Raw genomic sequence first — 22,223 nt, 5'->3', positions numbered from 1 at the left:
CGGTGTCTGTTTGTAACTTAACATTGTATATCAGGCATCCAAGTTTAATCACTGGTAGATTTTATATGGTCCTGTTGTACAGAGATTGGTAAATTGTTGCACTGGTTCCAGATTCATGAGTATCTGTTGACGATAAATACTATATCACTGTGCACAGAACCTCATGTGTATTTTTATATGCATTATACTCCTTTAGGTATTTTATGGTTTTTAAATTTACACATGTGACTCTTCTGCAGTAAGCACTTTAATAATAATCAGTGGTGCATTTAGTAAATAATCGTGGTTTATCATATGTCTGATAGTATTGCTGACATAATCAAATTTTTGATTGCTGCTGTCTGTCATTACATTGTGGGCAATTGAAGCATCTTTTGGGACACTGAATATGATCATGCAGCCAATTATATATATTTATGGCTATCTAATGATTTTCTAACTCACTTCATTTCCAGTTTTATCACACAAATTTACTAGGCACAGCCTGAAAATCTATTACAACATTTATGTGTCTTGTGTTGAGAAGGACATAATGTGTTTCATTATGAAAAAAAAAGAAAGAAAAAGAAACATTTGGGTGCCAGTACACAACAAAGTGAAAATCATTAATGTTATAAGCAGGCAACAGTATGTGGTAAATATACATTCTCTGTTGAGAAACAATTATGAAATCTGTAAGTGAAAGACGTTACTAGCTATATTTGCTGTCATTTGTTCATCATTTTATAAAGAGACTCCTGAGCTACACCACCTTTTTCCATCCCTCCTTCAAGTTTTGTATCTATGCCACCCTACTTAATGAATGTATTCAGTTTCTTTTGTATGAAATCTAGGCACTAAGAAACAAATTTGATCACACAAAATAGGTTTAATCAAAGCTACTTGGCCAATTCTATTTCTTTAGAATTTTTATTACCATAAAAAAGGTCACCTATAATTTCTTTGTTCAGTATTTGTGGATAACAGTACAGAAAGCACATACAAAGCTTTTATTCAACAAAGTTTTTCTTTATTCCAGTTATATAAGTACACAATTTTCCAGTCAAGTTTTAATTTTAATTTACACTTTTATACTCCTCCTCCCCAACTTACATTAAGCAGATAAGAAATTGATTTTTTTTTCAAGGCTCATAGAATTAAATTGATATTCCCTGATGCTTAGAGACTGCAAGCTATGTAGTTGCACTGTGGTTATGAATTTTTAAATGATCATATAAATGAAAGAAATTGTACCATTTTCAGTGGATGCAATGGCTAGAAAAGGCCAATAAAACTAATGACTGTTTCTAAAACTTTTAGAAACAATTGCTCATTTTTAAATTAAATTGTGAAAAATAAAGGAAGAGGAACTTCAAGAAGAAAACAAAAGTAACTGAAAAATAGTCTAAATTTTGTGCTAACAGAAATGCAATATGCACTGAAGGATATAAGTAAAATATGGACATAATGAATAATTGCATCACAATGTAAAAATGGCATGATAGCCACTAATGCTGTATAGCAGAGAATGCAGTGAATTCCTCAGAGAATAGAGCAAACATGAAAAAAGATTAGTAAAGGACAGAAATGTGGTGTGAAATATAGGCAGGAAAGATGTTTGTGTGCACATTTCCTGGTTTACATATTCTTCATTTTCTTTTTTGTGTTCTCTCATCCCTTTATTTGTACTGATCTTTTTTCCCCTCTTAGTTATATCTCTTTTTATCCCTCTCTGTGCTCATCTCTAAGTATGTGACTGCATTCTCTTCACATTTTGTCACAGACTTATTTTTCATTTGACATTTCATCCATACAATTGTTCCTCATCACAACTTGTGACCAGTGTATTTGTTTATGCTGATAGTATTTGCACTGATTCATGCTTACGTTAATACATTTCAGATATAATATAGTTTTCTTCTCACTTCAATCAAAAACCGTAAAAGAAATCAAAACAGCTGTTTAAAAGACAATTTTGAGTGCTCAGGATGGCCTATTGGTCTAATAATGATTTTGTTATAATGAGGACAAATCCTTAATTATCAGTATCATATGTGATGATCTCATTTATTTATTTATATTTATTTTTGCTTAAATTTGTAGAATGCATTGCATGACAGTATCAGAGATATCACGTCAGCATTTAGCAGCATTTGTCATGTCACCATCAAAGGTTTCCTGTCGAAATGTCTCTACGTCAGCTTGACTATCTGCATGTACAGCTTTCATCTTTTCTGGCTGTTATTAAAAAAGAAATAAAAAGAATTATTAAGTGTATTTGCATATTACTTAATGAATTGCATGAATAAATGGAATAGAGCAGGTTGCTTTTAATTATTGCAATGAATTTGAAGTTCATTATTAGATAGTTAATGACATTAAATCACAAAATTTATTTTCAAAATGTAAACTTTTTGTGCATCAGATATTTCTTGTAAACACACACTCTTTTAGGAAGTATGCTAATGAGCAATGTATTTCATAATGGAATTGAAACACATAAAATATTAAATAGATAATTGAAACTAATAATTGAAATACCTTAGGATGCATAAGAACTAACGGTAGTTCTGCAACAAGTTCACCTCCAAGAGCACCAAGATAAAGTTTCACTTTCACGGAATATGACACCACTATTCCAAATGCATCTCGATGATCTGGAGAGGCAAGTCTGTCAATGAAATGGCATGTATTTAAACTCCAAACAGTTTGCTGCTGGTGAGAAAGGTATAAATTTCTAAGCTATACTAATCATTGAGCATGAGGAAAAAATCATTATTAATTCTGTGGCTACGACAGCAGACAGTAAGTTGCTGATTTTGAACAACAAAATTTTAAAATTGCCATTTTGAACTACAAGCAGTAAACATATTCACAACTATGACAGAATTAAAATATGATTACAAACTCTTGACAAACAAATTACTACTTTGGCACAACTAGAAACTAAAAAGAAATTTTATTGTGACATATATAATTAATTTGTGTTATTTAATCTCAAGATGAGAGGTCACTAAAATTAGTTTTGGTCTAAATTTTTGGATTTCATGATGAAACAATGTCTTGCTGACACTCTTTGGCATAGTGTCTGACATTGACACCAACTGAAATAATCCAAAAGAGCCTCAGTAATGCATAGAGGTTTTACCTAAAAAAAACCAATAGAGCATTGATTACCAAACTTCCTTAGACCATTACCCCTGAGTGCAGTTAGACATTAGCTATTACCTGGCTCTTGCTTCCATCCCCCCTGCCATCTGTTGCCCTTCCCCCACATTATCACCAACTTTAGCACCTAACTGAACTGCCGAATGACAGACTTTTCTTGGAAAACTTTTATTTTTAAAATGATAAAAGATGAATAATATTTTGTGTGTGTGTGTGTGTGTTAGAATGAATGAAGAAGGAATTTGTGGTGCATCACAAGTGCTACCCGCAATTCCTTCTCAGATAATAAAGCTAACTTCCACAGTGAGGGTAGACACTCGTTACAAAACATACTTCCCTCTTCTCCATTGTGGCACTTGCTTGACCTGCACACTGCAAACTCATGTAAAATGTATACACTATATGTTATACCAGAGCCAAGATAGCCCCTGAGGGCTGCCAACCCATATTAAACCACAGAGGATGAGGTTGTCTATGCCCAAGGTGTACCAAAAGTATCATGGTAAACACCGGCTATTTACATACAAGATAATGGAAACACACATTCTGAGCACTACTTCCTGCAGGGGGAGCAAGAGCCACAGCCTGCGGGAAGTATCAACCTTCTGAACTTACATCAATAAAAGTTGTGTTTATGAAAAATTGTGAATTGTCAGTCACAACACTATACATACTGTTTGTAAATCACTTGATTGCTGCACTACTACTTCTGAACTGACAGAAGTTGCAAGACTTCAGGCTGTTAATGTTTTGCATCTAACTGTTCTAATAATAATAATAATAATAATAATAATAATGCTGTGTACAGCACTATAGTAGCCCTGATGTAGTTACTGCTGTGTCTTCCTGTCAGTTAATTCATTTACTTTTTTTGAAGTGAGTAATGAAGCAATTTATGAACTACTGCAGGTACTATCAACAACCTGGAGAAGACATTTTCTTGAGATTTTCGCATTTATTCTGTATATATCTCACTTCATCATCAGTGATGGATGGGACAAAACACAACATATGTATGTAGTCAATGAACTATGTGAGGAATCTGTAAACTCCACTGCATTAATGCTACAAATTGAGAAAAAGTAATTATTCTAACTTATATAATCAATATTACAGTTTTACAGAATTGTGATAATAGTAATGATCTTCTGAAAATAATTTAGTTTTGTGACTGAAATAGAATTGAATCATTTAGTTTTTATCCCTCAGAAAATTTCAGTTTATCCCTGAGGGGATAATTACCCCCCAGGTTGGGAACCACTGCAATAGTGTGTTATTGATATAAAGGATAACATAAGCACTATTTATGATGTACAACACCACCATTTCTGGGATTTTTGACACCTATTTCATTTCCATTTCCATCCACATTGAAGGTCACTACATATGTTAGTTGAGTTATCGATCCGAAACCCAGTCATGGAAAATGATTGACAATGAGAATTTAGCTGGGAAGGGTAGGAGATGTGATACAAAAGTGGGCATCAGAATGTGTGCAAATATCATAGATTGGATTAAAAATCTCTCCACGGTGCCCCATGAAATGAGAGAATGTGACATTACTCTATGCAAGGGATAAGCTCGGAGATCACTTTTGTAATATTCAAAAATAATATTAATTGAATATTATGAAAAACACAGTGTAATAATTGTGTGCTTGTGACTTACTGAGTAAATATTATACTGCATATGTAAATATTGTATTTTTTATTCTTAGCTGCTTGTAGGATTTCTTTCTTTCATTTAATACAACCATCTCTAAAAATATTTTGCATATATACCAAGCTGCTCCCTGTTCAGACTCTGCACTTTACTGGAAGCACTTCCACAATAGCCTGAGACAGTTGGTTCATAGACAATAAGCTGACTGAGGATGTATCATCTCCAAAAGACCAAGCCTAAAATCACAGTGTAGTGTTCAACTTATGTTTAGATTCTTGCCTGATTCAAGCTTTTAATCTTGTAATATTTGGAAAACAGTGAAGCACAAAACACTTTAATCATTGAAACTTCCTGGCCGATTAACACTGTGTGCCCGACCGAGACTCGAACTCGGGACCTTTGGCTTTCGCGGGCGAGTGCTCTACCATCTGAGCTACCAAAGCACGACTGATGCCCGGTACTCACAGCTTTACTTCTGCCAGTACCACGTCTCCTACCTTCCGAACTTTACAGAAGCTCTCCTGCGAACTTTGCAGAACATTCTGGAAACATCCCCCAGGCTGTGGCTAAGCCATGTCTCCGCAATATCCTTTCTTTCAGGAGTGCTAGTTCTGCAAGGTTCGCAGGAGAGCTTCTGTAAAGCTTGGAAGGTAGGAGACGAGGTACTGGCAGAAGTAAAGCTGTGAGTACCGGGCGTCAGTCGTGCTTTAGTGGCTCCGATGGTAGAGCACTTGCCCGCGAAAGGCAAAGGTCCCGAATTCGAGTCTCGGTCGGGCACACAGTTTTAATCTGCCAGGAAGTTTCATACCAGCACACACTCTGCTGCAGAGTGAAAATCTCATTCTGGAAACATCCCCCAGGCTGTGGCTAAGCCATGTCTCCGCAATATCCTTTCTTTCAGGAGTGCTAGTTCTGCAAGGTTCGCAGGAGAGCTTCTGTAAAGTTTGGAAGGTAGGAGATGAGGTACTGGCAGAAGTAAAGCTGTGAGTACCGGGCATCAGTCGTGCTTCGGTAGCTCAGATGGTAGAGCACTTGCCCGCAAAAGGCAAAGGTCCCGAGTTCGAGTCTCCGTTGGGCACACAGTTTTAATCTGCCAGGAAGTTTCATACCAGCGCACACTCCGCTGCAGAGTGAAAATCTCATTCTGGGGACTTTAATCATTCTTACCTGCATTCCTACTTAATAGTTTAACATACAAAGTAAACACTATTCACAATGTAAAATTGACATTTACTATGCCATAGTCTATATTTTATAAAATCATCACTGATACAGTGATGTCTTGAACTTACAGAGTTGTTGATGCTAATGTAACATCTTCGTGTTTGAGAGTGCCATCCATAGCAACACCTCGTCTTCCTCTATTAGACTCTAATGTAGGTATTAGGTAGATTACTTTCTGGAGACTGGATCCAGGATTTACAGGACAACCTTCTCTGGAAAAAAGAAGAATATATACAATATCAACTGGGAGAAAACTATGAAGAACTTTAATTTAGAAGATGTTTCTGAATTGTGTTGTACTTAAGTGCAAAAAACCGATACCATTGACCTTATATTCCAAGAGAGGTGTAGTATAAGCTCCTAGTATTGTAAGGAACAAAATCTACAACAATCGTAGCTCACAAAGCTCTGTTTTAGGTCCTATACTCTTTCTGATTTTTATAAAGTATTTAGACTTACCCAAATTCTAATGTAAATATACATAAATTCACAGACAACACCATTGTACTGACCAAAGGAAGGTCTATTGAAGACATTGAAAAGTTTTTTTCTATTTAAGACATTATACTAAATAAACAAATACATTTGCACACAACACTTGCATGTGGTGCTGAATACCTATTCTCTGGAGCCAACTGTAGCTATTCAGCAAAACCATGGATAACAAACAAGTCATAAAATTCCTTGGAATAAGGGTGCTACATATCTAAGAAAACAAGTCTCTGTAATGTCTTCATCTAATCATAGTGCATCATAATTTTTTGTTCCTATTATTATTTAATCATCTATCATACCATGGCACATCGCCATCTGTGCTGACAGAAAAAAATTGCAGCACCAAGAAGGAGTTCTGTGACATGGCAGGCATGTTTCAACATCTGAAAGATGATATCTATTCAAATTTCATGCTAGTCACATAAGAATGGTGCTAGTAGTGCCAATATGAGGATGTACATTAAGTTTGCATTAAATACATGCTGTAAAGCTCTTGAGCATTAGTCACCTTTGAGATTGGACATGGTGAGTTGAAGTTAGTCAAGAATGCCTTTAAGGTGACAAAGACACAATTATCAACATAACTATGTGATCAAAAGTATCCGGTCACCCCAAAAAATATGTGTTTCATATTAGGTGCATTGTGCTGTCACCTACCACCAGGTACTCCATATCAGTGAACTCAGTAGTCATTAAACATTGTGAGAGAGCAGAGTGGGGCACTCTGCGGAACTCATGGACTTCTAACGTGGTCAGGTGACTGGGTGTCACTTGTGTCATATGTCTGTATGCAAGATTTCCACACCCATAAACATCCCTAGGTCCACTGTTTACGATGTGATAGTGAAGTGGAAACATGAAGGGACCCGTACAGTATAAAAGTGTACAGGCCGACCTCATCTGTTGACTGACAGAGACCACTGACAGTTGAAGAGGGTTGCAATGTGTGATAGGCAGACATCCATCCAGACCATCATACAGGAATTCCAAACTGCATCAGGATCCATTGCAAGTACTGTGGAAGTTAGGTGGGAAGTGAGAAAACTTGGATTTCATGGTGGAGTGGCTGCTCATAAGCCACACATCACACCGGTAAATGTCAAACGACACCTCGCTTGGTGTAAGGAGCATAAACATTGGACAACTGAACAGTGGAAAAATGTTGTGTGGAGTGACAAATCATGATACACAATATGGTGATCTGATGTCAGGGTGTGGGTATGGCGAATGCCCTATGAACATCGTCTGCCAGCATGTGTAGTGCCAACAATAAAATTCGGAAGCGGTGGTGTTATGGTGTGGTCATGTTTTTCATGGAGGAGGCTTGTACCCCTTGTTGTTTTGCATGTCACTATCACAGCACAGGCCTACACTGATGTTTTAAGCACCTTCTTACTTTTCACTGTTGATGAGCTATTTGGGGATGGTGATTGCATCTTTCAGCACAATCATAATGCACGGCTTTTGGCGGAGTGGTTCATGACAATAACAGCCTTGTAACGGACTGGCCTGCACACAGCCCTGACCTGAAACCCATAGAACACCTGTGCAATGCCGACTTCATGCCAGGCCTCACCGACCGACATCCGATACCTCTCCTCAGTGCAGCACTCTGTGAAGAATGGGCTGCCATTCCCCAAGAAACCTTCCAGCACCTGATTGAACATATGCGTGCGAGAGTGGAAGCTGACATCAAGGCTAAGGGCGGGCCAACACCATTCTGAATTGCAGCATTATCGATGGAGGGTGCCGCAAACTTGTAAGTCATTTTCAGCCAGGTGTTCGGATACTTTTGATCACATAGTGTATAACTGAGTTTGACTGAGGTCATGTAATAGGGCAACAAGAAGTTGGATGCTCCTTCTACAATACTACAGAAAGGCTTGGCTGAAATATACCACTGTACATGACTGCTAGTGGTGGTGGCCATGAGAATGTATGATCACAAGAAGAACATAAGGTTCCGGGTGGTCACGTGGCAATGCCGAGTGGGAAGACCATTGTCTTTAGCATATGGCTCTAGCACATCGTACTGCATCTGCAACAGCAATTTGAGCAGCAATCGGTACCACAGTGAGACAACAATCTGTTACAATTGGTTACTTCAAGGACAGCTCCGAGCTAGATGCCCTGTAGCGTGCATTCCACTGACCCCAAACCACCACCGTTTGTGATTTCAGTGGTGTCAAGCGAGAGCTCATTAGAGGGCAGGGTGAAGGCCTGTTGTGTTTTCTGATGAAAGTTGGTTTAGCCTTGGCACTGGTGAGGGCCATGTGTTGGTTAGCAGGTGGCCAGTTGAGGGCCTGCAACTAACCTGTCTGCATGCTATACACACTGGACTTACACCTAGAGTTATGGTCTGGGGTGCAATTTTGAATGACAGGAGGAACAGTCTTCAGTTATCCCATGCACCCTAACTGCAAATTTGTGCATCAGTATGGTGATTCGACCTTCTTTGCTGCCATTCATGAACAGCATTCCAGAGGACATTTTCCAATAGGATAACGCTCACCCTCATACCATGGTTGTAACCCAGCATGCTCTACAAAGTGTCAATGTGTTGCCTTGGCCTGCTTGATTGCCAGATCTGTATCCAATTGGGGACATCATTGGATGGCAACTCCAGTGTCATCCACAAATAGCAGTGAATGACATCTGTATTGACACACCAAGTGCAATTGGCATGGAACTCCATCCCACAAACTGACATCCAGCACCTGTACAACACAATGCACGCACATTTGCTTGCTTGCATTCAACATTCTGGTGTTACAATGGTCATTAATGTACTAGCATTTACTCATTTGCAATGACTTATCTCACACTTACATTAACATGTCATTTTGCAGTGCTAATCACTTAAATACGTTACTTAGACAAATTCCTGTAATTTCATTACTCCACATTAATTATTTTTTAGTGTTGTGATTCTTTTCTGTCAGTGTACGTTTGTTATCACATGATCTTGCATAATCCACAATATCACTATGCTGACTTGTCCTATATCATCCTGTACCACTTTTACTACAATGATTTATGAATGAATACAGAAAAATTACAGTTACAAGTTATTGTAATTTGCTTACTGTGATTCAACACTTGCAACAGCAGAACGGTATTGGCCATTTTGGAAAAGTACAACATCAACACCTTGTTGAACCATTGCTTTAATTTTCTTAACAACTTTGTTGCTGTTATTTCGAATACAAATATTGATACCAATTTTTTCTCCATGGTGGTAAACCTGCAATCAGAACCAAGACAGGCAAAACTAATACAATGTGACAAAAATATAGATTCACTTCTCATTAAATTGTGTTATCACATCAATTAGTCATGGAATCTGACTATATTAGTTGATTAACTGAAGTGTGTAAAATGCTTTAGAATACTGCACACGAGCATTAACTAGCTAGACAAAATCAAGTAACAGCTTGGACCTCTTAATTTCTAATGAAATTTTTCAGTGCAGTTATTATCAGTTTGTAAGAAATATCTCATTGAATTCTATAAACATTTGTGTCTGTAAATGTCTTTTGTTGTAAAAATAGTTCTTGACACTGACACAAATTTCATATAACTTAGACTAACAAATAATATTGGTGTCACGAGAATTTGTGTACTCAATTGTTTATGCTGTGTTGTTTCCCATACTTAGTAAGGCATAGGGCCAGACTTTGGACTTCGAGTGGGAAGCAAAGACAGATGCTTGATACTTGTAAGGAAGAGGAAGCAGCAATTTCAAGCACGGTGCTGGCCCATTGTGCCAGTTGCTCCTGCGGTGGGCCAGAGTTGCCAAGAGCTTGTCCAGCTCACTTTCCTGTGCACGCACCACTTCAGCCCTATTTGGAAGGTTCCAGACACTGCTGTCATGCCTGTTAAAGTGAAACGCTGTACCGGCCCCAGCAGTCAGTAGCTTTTACTCCAATGGTAATGGTGGAGAAAACAATTAAAAATTCAAATATTTTGTTTCAAATAATGTGGCTTGAAAACTGACAAGATTTTATTTTTATTTTCCTTATTCTGTGTTATTACAGTCACAACAAAATATCATTGTAATTTTAAATTTCAATGAGGAAACCACTGCAGAACTTAAAAATTGTTTCGTTGTCCTCTTTTGTTTTCGTCATCTAAAACATAGCAGCGGCACTAGATTATCATTTCCAACATAATTTGTGAATGATTTTAGTCAGGTATTACTGGGTTTAAAAGAAGTTTTGCATGTGCCAAACATTTCTGCGTACATTCCAATGAAAGGTGATTTCCTTACGCTGTTCTTTATTTTTATTTTGATATTCATCTCATGTCTGTACAATCAATTTCAAGGCAATTTTGTCTCATCTTCAGGCAGTTGTTAGGTGTGTTTCATGAATCGAATGCCATAAGTACTGTAACTGTTCAGTTCTGCCTTCAACTCCTCTAACCTGAGTCTCGTTTTTGTATATTTGTTTATTTATTTATATACTTGTTCCATAGATCTGTACATGTGAGCAAGTCACTCAGATGTGGAACGTGACAATGTACATAATAAAATACATAGAATAAAGACATTGTTATAGTATTAATAACAGTGCACAAAAGTCATACTTATTAGCTTAAAAACTAGTCAACATAAATGTGAAGATAGCAGTTTCATATTTAAGGCATTATTGCATCTATTTTAACCTTGAACAGTAATCAAAACTTCCCACTTTGGGTTTAAAAGTGACCCAAAAATGGAAATGAGAAAAACAGGAATTTTTACATTTGGGCATTATTACATTAGTTTAACAGTAAACAGTGTCAAAAAATTTAAAAACATCTTTCCAATCTGGGTTTTACTTATTTCTCTGAAAGAATTCCTCTAGTGAATAAAGTGAGGTCTCAAGTAAATAATTTTTCAAGCTACGTTTAAATACTGATGTACTACTCCTTATACTTTTGATGCTGTTGGGTAGGGAATTGAAAATTTTCGTTCCAGCGTACTTTACCCCTTTCTGAATAAGTGTCAAGTTCTTTAACTCACAGTGGGAATCCCCTTTTCTTCTGGTGTTATGTTCATGATGTTGGCAATTCGTTTCATACAGAGTGAGGTTATTTATTATGAAGCACATCAGTGAATATATGTACTGAGACGTTGCTGTCAGTATTTCAAGTCGTTTAAAAAGATTTCGACATGAGGTTCGTGGGGGTACACCACAAATGATTCTTATTGCTCTTTTTTGTGCTGTGAGGATTTTCTTTGTGGCAGGTGTATCACCCCAGAAGATGATGCCATAACACATGACTGAATGAAAATAGCCAAAGTAAGCTGACTTTGAGATGGTAATGTCATTGAAGTGTGACAAAATTCGTAAAGCAAATGTTCCCGACGTCAGCCGTTTTAGTGTTCGTAGAACGTGATGTTCCCAGTTCAGCCTACTGTCCATGTATACGCCTAGGAATTTTGATAAGTACACTTGCTTTATCATCTGATCATTCTGTGTGATAACTATTTCTTTTGGGTTTTTGTGGGTTGTCTGGAACTGGATAAAATTGTTTTTTTTTTCAGGTTTATTGAAAGGGAGTTAATACTAAACCAACCCAGAACTTCTTTAAGGATATCATTGACCTCGGATTCTAAGTCAGTAGCTGACACATTATCCACCACAATGCTCGTATCATCAGCGAACATTGTAAATTTACACTGCTTATTGATGGATAAAGGCAGGTCATTAACATATATGAACAGCAAGGGCCCAAGCACTGATCCCTGTGGCACTCCATGCTGATAATTTGTAGACAGTCTTTTGCTCTTCACTGAAGCTGGCTTCTACCAGTCTTTCCATTCTCCAGTAATAATTTGTGTTAGTATTTTCCAACTACGGCTTATTAAACTTATGGTTCAGTAATATTAACACTTTTTGGCATCTTCCTTCTTTGGAATTTGAATTATTGCATTCTTCTGGATGTGCGAGGGTATTTTGCCTATCTAATATGTCCTGCATACCAGATGGAATAGCTCTGTCAAGGATGGTTCTCCCAGTTCTGCCAAAGATCTCAGTAATTCTAAGGGAATGTTGTCTAATCATGGTGACTTGTTTTGACTTAATGCTATGTCAAGTTATTTGTGCAGTATTATAGATTCCATCTGATCTTCATCTACTTCCTCTTCATTTTCCATAATATTGTTTTCAATTTGTTCCTTTTGTACAGCAACTCTGTGTATTCCTTCCATCTTTCTGTCTTCCCTTCTTTGCTTAGTACTTGCTTTCCATAGCAGTTCTTACAACTGTAATATTACTAATTATTCTGAAGTTGTTTGATACCTTGTCAAATTATATTATTTATGAAACTGGGATGTATAGGTATTAAACAACCACAAATGTATGGATAATATAATTCCTACAAATAAAAAATAGGTAATGGAACCCGTATTCTATAAAATACAGAGGCACGATGCGGTTAGTAAACATATTGACCTGAGCACTGTAAGACACGATACGTATAACATCCTTGTGGCTGTGGCACGTGCAAGAGAGCATGAATAAATTTTGCTCAGCTTGGCAGAGGCTGCGGGATGATCGCCATTACCTCAGCTAATGACGCAGCCACTTGTGCAGCTTATACAGCCTTGTGGAAAGCTACAGATGTACACAGGTCACAGAGCTGCAATGTGTGAAGGCTCAATACTTTTCCGTAGGCCTCCCACTGCATTATGGTGTAATTAAAAATAGTGTTTACTTATACACATGAAAGGGCCCACATGCCGTGTTAGACTGCACTTGCCAAGTGCAAATGAGATTGGACCACGTGGATAGCAAGTGATGGGGAAAGAGTGCCACTTGCTCAGTTCATCACACAGATTATGATGTAATAATGTCGTTACATGTATCTACAAATACCATTGGGTACTGATAACTACTTGTGTGATGTAATCAAATTCAACACATTGTATGTGCCTATTGGTACTAATGGATATGGGCTGCTATGGTATGTGGTGTAATCGAGTCTAACTGATACCTTATATGTACCTACTGATATCACTGAGTGTCAGTAACTACAGTAGAAAAATCAAACTTTATGTAAGTTAATTTTCAAGTATGAGTAATTTAAATTTGATTTTTTACATTCATTTGTTATGGATTAAATAATTTTGACAAATAGCAATTTGAAAATGAAAATATGTCAAACTTACATCGCAACTTACAATAATATTTTCTTTAACTTCTATATTTTTTACATAAAATTTATACGAAAGTAAATCAGGGAGTTTATTTAAAGCTGTATTGACTCTTAAGTGATTGTACCTTTTTAAAAAAATGCAAGGAAGTTCACCAAAGACTATTACCAATTGCTGGTGACATGTGGTGGTCTCTGAAAAATCTTTTTATAAGTAGTTTGTTTGCTAATAATATGAATGTTATCACTCTCTGTTTTGATTATAGTGATTAATGTACAATAAATTGTACTGTAATAATTATTGTAAAGGAAAGCATTGTTTGGACAATATTTTGCCATGCTCATCTTAAGTGGCAGTTTCAGTTGGTAGTTGTTAGCAGGCAGCTGGTTTTTTATTTTTCTGTGTGTATAAAATATACTGTCGTTTACAAGATTATTTTGAGGGCAAAATTCATAACAGAAAACTCAAAAGAAAATTGTGTTAAGATGATTTAATTGATGCTATCTGCATGGTTCACTTTGGTTTATAAAGAAAATTACAGCCACTTCATAATGCAAGATCTGAGTCAACATTCATTACCATTGAAGAAGACAATGAGATGATCATATAATGAGATAAGTATTGTTTTAGGAAATTAGTCATGTGAATGTGTCTCTAAACAATCCATATTGAAATGACACAAATCTGAATATTGAGCCTCAGATAGCAATGACAGAAAGTGTCGTGCACATATGATCAGCCTATCAGGTGTGAACGACATGTCAAAGAGTGAAGCCAAAGTACATTTTTTTCACTGTGAAAGGCTTTGTTAGCCTTAAGATATGAAAGTAGTTGTAGGAGAAGCACCACACAGACAAGACCTGGCAGACTGAACATGTATAAGTCAAGAAATCCCATACATAAATATGAAACTAAACAGAGGCTTTCAAAATATGGTAACCATCAAGACTTCTATTAGCACAGATAACAGGCAGACATACACAGCACAATTTTTGCACCTGAACATTAGAAACAAATGGTAAAAATGATTACTGAATTATTGACAATAAGAGAAAGTGTGTAAAAACTCATGAGAACTTGGCTGGAAAACCATTTGGACACAAGGAAGTGTAACAATACAATCATAAAAATTAAATGCTTCAATAAGTAATTCAACAACCAACAAACTCACCATCCTCAATTCACCATGAAGGAGAGAGGGAAAAGTCGACTACTTATTGAGCAGAAGTGGCAACTGAGTGTAGTGTGTGATTGAATTGACAGGAACACGGATGACTTGGATTGAGATTTGATGATTTACACTTCATGATTTTGCATATTAAATTGTAAGACATTTCCAGGGGCAGATGTGGACTCTGACCACAATCTATTGGTTATGAACTGCAGATTAAAACTGAAGAAACTGCAAAAAGGTGGGAATTTAAAGAGATGGGACCTGGATAAACTGAAAGAACCAGAGGTTGTACAGAGTTTCAGGGAGAGCATAAGGGAACAATTGACAGGAATGGGGGAAAGAAATATAGTAGAAGAAGAATGGGTAGCTTTGAGGAATGAAATAGTGAAGGCAGCAGTAGGTAAAAAGACGAGGGCTAGTAGAAATCCTTGGGTAACAGAAGAGATACTGAATCTAATTGATGAAAGGAGAAAATACAAAAATGCAGTAAGTGAAGCAGGCAAAAAGGAATACAAACGTCTCAAAAATGAGATCGACAGGAAGTGCAAAATGGCTAAGCAGGGATGGCTAGAGGCTTATATCATGAAGGGTAAGATAGATACTGCCTACAGGAAAATTAAAGAGACCTTTGGAGAAAAGAGAACCACTTGCATGAATATCAAGAGCTCAGATGGAAGCCCAGTTCTAAGCAAAGAAGGGAAAGCAGAAAGGTGGAAGGAGTATATAGAGGGTCTATACAGCGGCAATGTTCTTGAGGACAATATTATGGAAGCGGAAGAGGAGGTAGATGAAGATGAAATGGAAGATATGATACTGTGAGAAGAGTTTGACAGAGCACTGAAAGACCTAAGTCAAAACAAGGACCCGGGAGTAGACAACATTCCATTAGAACTATTGACAGCCTTGGGAGAGCCATTCCTGACGAAACTCTACCATCTGGTGAGCAAAATGTATGAGACAGGCGAAATTCCCTCAGACTTCAAGAAGAAGATAATAATTCCAATCCCAAAGAAAGCAGGTGTTGACAGATATGAAAATTACCAAACTATCAGTTTAATAAGTCACAGCTGCAGAACACTAATGCGAATTCTTTACAGACGAATGGAAAAACTGGTAGAAGCTGACCTCAGGGAAGATCAGTTTGGATTCCATAGAAATGTTGGAACATGTGAGGCAATACTGACCCTACTACTTATCTTAGAAGAAAGATTAAGGAAAGGCAAACCTACATTTCTAGCATTTGTAGACTTAGAGAAAGCTTTTGACAATATTGACTTGAATACTCTCTTTCAAATTCCGAAGGTGGCAGGGGTAAAATACAGGGAGCGAAAGGCTATTTACCATTTGTACAGAAAGCAGATGGCAGTTATAAGAATCGAGGGACATGAAAGGGAAGCAGTGGTTGGGAATAGAGATGGGCTAAACTGTTCTTTTCAGAGATCGGATCAGAACTGTTCACTTCCTGAAATGAACTAGCTCTTTTTCATGACTCACAACTCATTCACAATAGAAAATAAATGGAAGGCACATTGCCCTTTAAACTTGGTTTATTCCAGTACTGTACCTGTATTTTGATCTTAATTGATCCTATTTTGAAGTAACACAGATGAGTAAGAATTTTGTATTGTTTATTGAAATTTTCACGATATGACAAAGTTTTTGATTATTGATTTATTTTGCACTATCGTGGTTTTTTGGGTGATCAGAAAATGTTGTAACTTGAGATTTACATTAACAATGTATTTGCCTATAATGTATTAAAATTTCATTAACCTCGTACAAATACATCACAAGCCATATATTTTTATAGCGAACGTTTCCTTCCGAAGACGCCTAAAATCGCAAAATCCGTACTACAATAAGAAAAAAAAATATAAATTTGACTGTAAGACACAAGTGCTGCATATAGCCTTACGCAGAATAAAACAAGGAAAATATTGGTGTATCACATTTTGCGATACGTTAATCGGTTCGCTCGTAATTGAAGTGTAAATTCGAGTGTCCATAATAAAAAATCCTATAGTAAGAGGAGTCGTCAGGAACCTCATCTGATCAGTTTAAACAAATAAAAATAAAATAAAAACAAATGATGTAAACATAACATAATTATGTAATATACATACCGGTATTACTACGAAGAACAATATCCAGTATAGACGAACTCCGATGCAGAGGCGCTGAGTCAAGCAGGTCAAGCCGCGAGCTGTATTACTGCATGAGCTAAGACCGCAGAGACCAGAGTGACACCTGAGTTGCTTTGCTCAACGCTCTGGCTAGAGTTGAGAACGGTGGGGTGAGCGTTGAGCGGGCGAGTTCCGAGGGTGGGGGGAGCGGTGAACGGCCACCAGTCACCCGCTCCGAGACAAATCGTCCGTTCTCTTGCAAGCAGGTTGTTGCAAGTAGTTCTTATGTTCTCTGTTAGGAAGCTCTCTGTCCTGTTGCTCGCATCAACTGCCCAGAGGGCAGGACGTGCGACTGAAACGATCGCCGACGGAGTGCGATGCTAAGTTAAGGTGCGCCAGACACTGCACGCGGCAGAGGAAGCACAGAGACGGCATGGCATATGTGAAACACAAAATCCAATGGGGCACTGCACAATGCAGGCAGCCAAGGCAGAAGCAGGGCAGAGGCCGGCGCTGGCTGTGTTGTGTGGCATGCACTGTGCTCTGACCAGCAGAGGCGCTGCTGATATGCTCCGTCTCTCTCTCTCTCTCTCTCTCTCTCTCTCTCTCTCTCTCTCTCTCTGCTGTGGGAAACATTTGGAGCTACCGTTCTTTTTTCTGAACCACTGATTGTTCACTCCTTTGAAAGATTGAACTCTATGAATCAGTTCAGGAGCGGATCCCCCATCTCTAGTTGGGAAGGGAGTGAGACAGGGTTGTAGCCTCTCCCCGATGCTATTCAATCTGTATATTGAGCAAGCAGTAAAGGAAACAAAAGAAAAATTCAGAGTAGGTATTAAAATCCATGGAGAAGAAATAAAAACTTTGAGGTTCGCTGATGACATTGTAATTCTGTCACAGAAAGCAAAGGACTTGGAAGAGCAGTTGAAAGGAATGGACAGTGTCTTGAAAGGAGGGTATAAGATGAACATCAACAAAAGCAAAAGGAGGATAATGGAATGTAGTCGAATTAAGTCGGGTGATGCTGAGGGAATTAGATTAGGAAATGAGACACTTAAAGTAGTAGATTAGTTTTGCTATTTGGGGAGCAAAATAACTGATGTTGGTCGAAGCAGAGAGGATATAAAATGTAGACTGGCAATGGCAAGGAAAGCGTTTCTGAAGAAGAGAAATTAGGTAACATCGAGCATAGATTTGTCAGGAAGTCGTTTCTGAAAGTATTTGTATGGAGTGTAGCCATGCATGGAAGTGAAACATGGATGATAAATAGTTTAGACAAGAAGAGAATAGAAGCTTTCGAAATGTGGTGCTACAGAAGAATGCTGAAGATTAGATGGGTAGATCACATAACTAATGAGGAGGTATTGAATAGAATTGGGGAGAAGAGGAGTTTGTGGCACAACTTGACCAGAAGAAGGGATCGGTTGGTAGGACCTGTTCTGAGGCATCAAGGGATCACAAATTTAGTACTGGAAGGCAGCGTGGAGGGTAAAAATCATAGAGGGAGACCAAGAGATGAATACACTAAGCAGATTGAGAAGGATGTAGGCTGCAGTAGGTATTGGGAGATGAAGAAGCTTGCACAGGATAGAGTAGCATGGAGAGCTGCATCAAACCAGTCTCAGGACTGAAGACCACAACAACAACAACAACAACATGGATCATTTTAATGTATACTGAAGAGATGAAATAGAAAATCAATTTAACTTTGCAAATTTGTGCACTGTAATCAAATGTATGGATAAGAGCACAATGATGCACCTGAATTTATATGTTGGTGATTCTGAAGCAGCTTTCTCAGTTTTTGGTGTTACAGTTGTGTAAGGTTTAAATTCAGAGTGATTGAATTACCAGTAGAAGTGTCAATGTTAAATTAATTTTCCTGGTAATCATCTTTAATTATCCTGCAGAGTCACAAATACATATGGAGTAGTCATAACAATCTATTTTAGATTATGTGCAGTTGCTTGCTATAAGTATAAAAATATATTTGTTACTTTATTGGTCTACAAAGTTACAAAGTATAAATCTGAAATCAAACAATGAAAAATCCAGACCAGAATATCAACAATATTATGAAAAATACAGATTGCTACTCACCATAAAGATGACACTTTGAGTTTCCGACAGGCACAATGAAAAGAGTTACACATTGAGCTTACGGGTAAAGCCCTCTTCTGAAAGGAAAACACACAAGCATTCACACAAGCAAGTGCACCTCACACACACACACACATGTGACCACTAGTTTTGGCCACTCAAGGCAGAATGCAATGTGTCACACAACAGAAATAGCAGTCCACCATGTGGCAGGGTTAGAGGAGGGATTACAAAGTATGGGTGGGTGGGAGGGGGGGGGGGAGAAGTCAGCACTGCCTGGCAGAGTGTGCAGGGAGTAGATGGTGGCAGGAGAAAGCTACCAGGTGTAATGTCAGGAGGATGTGAGTGTGAGTGAGGGGATTAGGGAGTGGTGAAGGAGAGGAGCAGAGATGGGGAAAATACCGGTGGGTGCATTGGAAGAGAGCAGTGCACAATGAGGGTGATGGGATGTGAATTGGGAGAAGGTGATAGGACAGAGGGGATGGAAACTGCTGAGTGCAGGATGTGGAGGCAGTAGTTTACTGTAGGTTGAGGCTGGGATAATTTTGGGAATGAAGAATGTGTTGTAAGGATAACTCCAGTCTGAACAGTTCAGGAAAGCTGCTGGTGGAGAGAGGGTCCAAATAGCTTGGATTGTGAAACAGCCACTTAAATCAAGCATGTTATTTTCAGCTGCTTATTTTGCACAGGGTTATCCACTTTGCTCTTAGCCACAGTGATCTACTTTGCCCTTAGTCACAGTTTGGTGATGGCCATTCATTCTGGTGGGCAGCTGGTTGGTAGTCATACCAATGCAAAAAGCTATGGAATGATTGCAACAGAGCCGGTATATGAGATGGGCATTTTCACAGATGGCCTGGGCTCTAATGGGATAGGATAAGCCTGTGACAGGAATGGAATAGGAACTGTTGCTTGGATGGACTTGGCAGATCTGTTGCATTTGGGTATTTCACAGGGATATGATCCCTGTGCCAAGGGGTTGGGTTTGGGAGTGACATAGGGATGAACTAGGATGTTGTGGAGCTTGGGTGGGTGATGGAACACCACTTTAGGAGGTGTGGCAAGGATCTTGTGTAGGATGCCCCTCATTTCAGGGCTTAATAACAGATAATGAAAGCCCTCAAGTCCCAGAAGTCCAGTATAACCTCCAATCCCTGCTTAAAGCCTTAGGCTCTTCCCAGAATTTCTCCCCTGAATGCCTTTCCCTGCTCATCCCTATGATATTGCATACTATATGCTCCACAAAAATTCACAAACCCAACAATTTTGAACATCCCACTGGAACTGGTCATTGTGCTACCACAGAAAGAATTTTGGTCCTCACTGAAAAACACCTCCAAACAATTCCTGAAATCTAGCCTCCCATGACTGAGATACCAATCATTTCCTCCACCAACTCTCCACCATTCCCACCCCTTTACCTCCTGGATTCCTACTCAACACTGTTGATGCCACTTCACTATTCACCAACATCCCTCATGTCCAAGGTCTTTCTGCTATTGAACACTCCCTCTTGCAGACTCCAAACACACTATCTCATTCTTCATACAACACAATTACTTCTCCTTTGAAGAAAAAGTATACAAACACATCCATGGCACAGACATGGGCACCCACCTGGCATCCTCTTGTGCTACCCTGTTTATTGGCCATTTAGAGGGAACCTTCATAGCCTCCCCAAACCCCTGGTCTGATCAGGATCATTTAAAATACCTTCATGATCTGGACTCAGGACCCAGACACCCTATCCTCAGTCCTTCACAAGCTCAATACCTTCTCTCCCATCCACTTCACCTGGTCCTCCTCAAGTCAAAGAACCACCTTCTGGGACATTGACTTCTTCCTCTCTGATGGCTCCATCCACAGTGCTGTCCACATTAAATCCACCAACAGTGCCTGAATTTCAACAGCTGCCACTCCTTTAACACCAAAAAAATCCCTTTCATACTGCCTGACCAACCAGTGACAATCAATCCCCTGCCAAATATGCTGAAGGTTTCACAGACAGGCACTATCCTCAGACATAGTCCACAAACAGATTTCCCATGCCATATCACCACACACCCCCATTCCTCTCACCACACCCAAGAATCATCTAGAAAGGAGTGCCACCTTTGTCACCCAATACCAACTGAACCACATCCTCCATTAGAGCTTTGATTACCCATCATCATGTCCTGAAATGAGGGACACCCTACCCGATACCCTACCCACCTCTCTTATTGTGGTATTTCATCACCAGTCCGAAGTTCTAAAACATTATAGTCCATCCCTATGCCACTCCCAATCTCAGCCCCCTGCCACAGGCATCATATACTTGTAGGAGACCCAGATGCAAGACCTGCCCAATCCACCCAGCCAACACTTCCTATTCCAGTCCTGTCACAGGCTTATCATATCCCATCAGAGACCAGGCCATCTGTGAAAGTAGCCATGTCATATACCACCTCTGCTGCAATTGTTGCACAGATTTTTATATTGGTATGACCATTAACCAGCTGTCCACCAGGATGAAAATGGCCAATGCCAAACTTTGGCCAAGAGAAAAGTGGATCACCCTGTCCAAAACATGCAGCTGAACATCATAACATGCTTCATTTCAGTGGCTGCTTCACAATCCAAGCTATTCGGACACTCTCCCCACAACCAGCTTTTCTGAACTGTGCAGATTGGAGTTATCCTTACAACACATTCTCCATTCCCAAAATTATCCCAGTCTCAATATATTGTAGCCTACTGTTCCCAGACCCTGCACCCAACAGTTTCCATTCCCTGTGCTCTATCACCTTCCCCCAATTCATGTCCCCTCACCCTCATTGTGCACTGTTCTCTGCCAATGCACCCATTGGTATTTTCCCCTTCTCTGCTCCTCTCCGTTTCCACTCCCTGATTCCCTCCCCCCACCCACCCACACAGCCTTTTGACGCTGCACCTGGCAGCTAAGTCCTGCCAACTTCTAGTCCCAGCATGCTCTGCCAGGTAGTGCTGACTTCTCTTCCCCCACCCATACCCTGTTATCGTGCCTCCTTCCCCGCCCCGCTGTGTATTGCTGTTTCTGTTTTGTGAACAGTGCATTCTGCCTGGAGAGGCCAGAAATAGTGGTCATGTGTGTATGAAGTGTGCTTGCTTGTGTAATAGTGTGTGTGTTTTCCTTTCT

The 22,223-nt window shown here is 38.9% G+C and overlaps 1 protein-coding gene across 1 annotated transcript in view; it reads right to left on the bottom strand.

Moving 5' to 3' along the window:
• Positions 1–987: 987 nt before the first annotated feature.
• Positions 988–22,223, bottom strand: part of LOC126183350 (arrestin homolog) — a 101,341-nt gene continuing 80,105 nt past the window's right edge. The window contains exons 5-8 of the mRNA XM_049925243.1: positions 9,615–9,772; positions 6,102–6,245; positions 2,521–2,650; positions 988–2,217 (exon numbers count right to left, since the gene is read on the bottom strand). Of these exons, the coding sequence (XP_049781200.1) occupies positions 2,116–2,217; positions 2,521–2,650; positions 6,102–6,245; positions 9,615–9,772 (534 nt within the window). The 3' untranslated portion in view covers positions 988–2,115. The remainder of the gene's footprint in view (positions 2,218–2,520; positions 2,651–6,101; positions 6,246–9,614; positions 9,773–22,223) is intronic.

The sequence above is a fragment of the Schistocerca cancellata genome, chromosome 1 (assembly GCF_023864275.1).
Source record: "Schistocerca cancellata isolate TAMUIC-IGC-003103 chromosome 1, iqSchCanc2.1, whole genome shotgun sequence".
Taxonomy (NCBI): domain Eukaryota; kingdom Metazoa; phylum Arthropoda; class Insecta; order Orthoptera; family Acrididae; genus Schistocerca; species Schistocerca cancellata.
The sequence above is the reverse complement of the archived record's forward strand: the minus strand, read 5'-3'. Positions and strand labels throughout refer to the sequence as shown.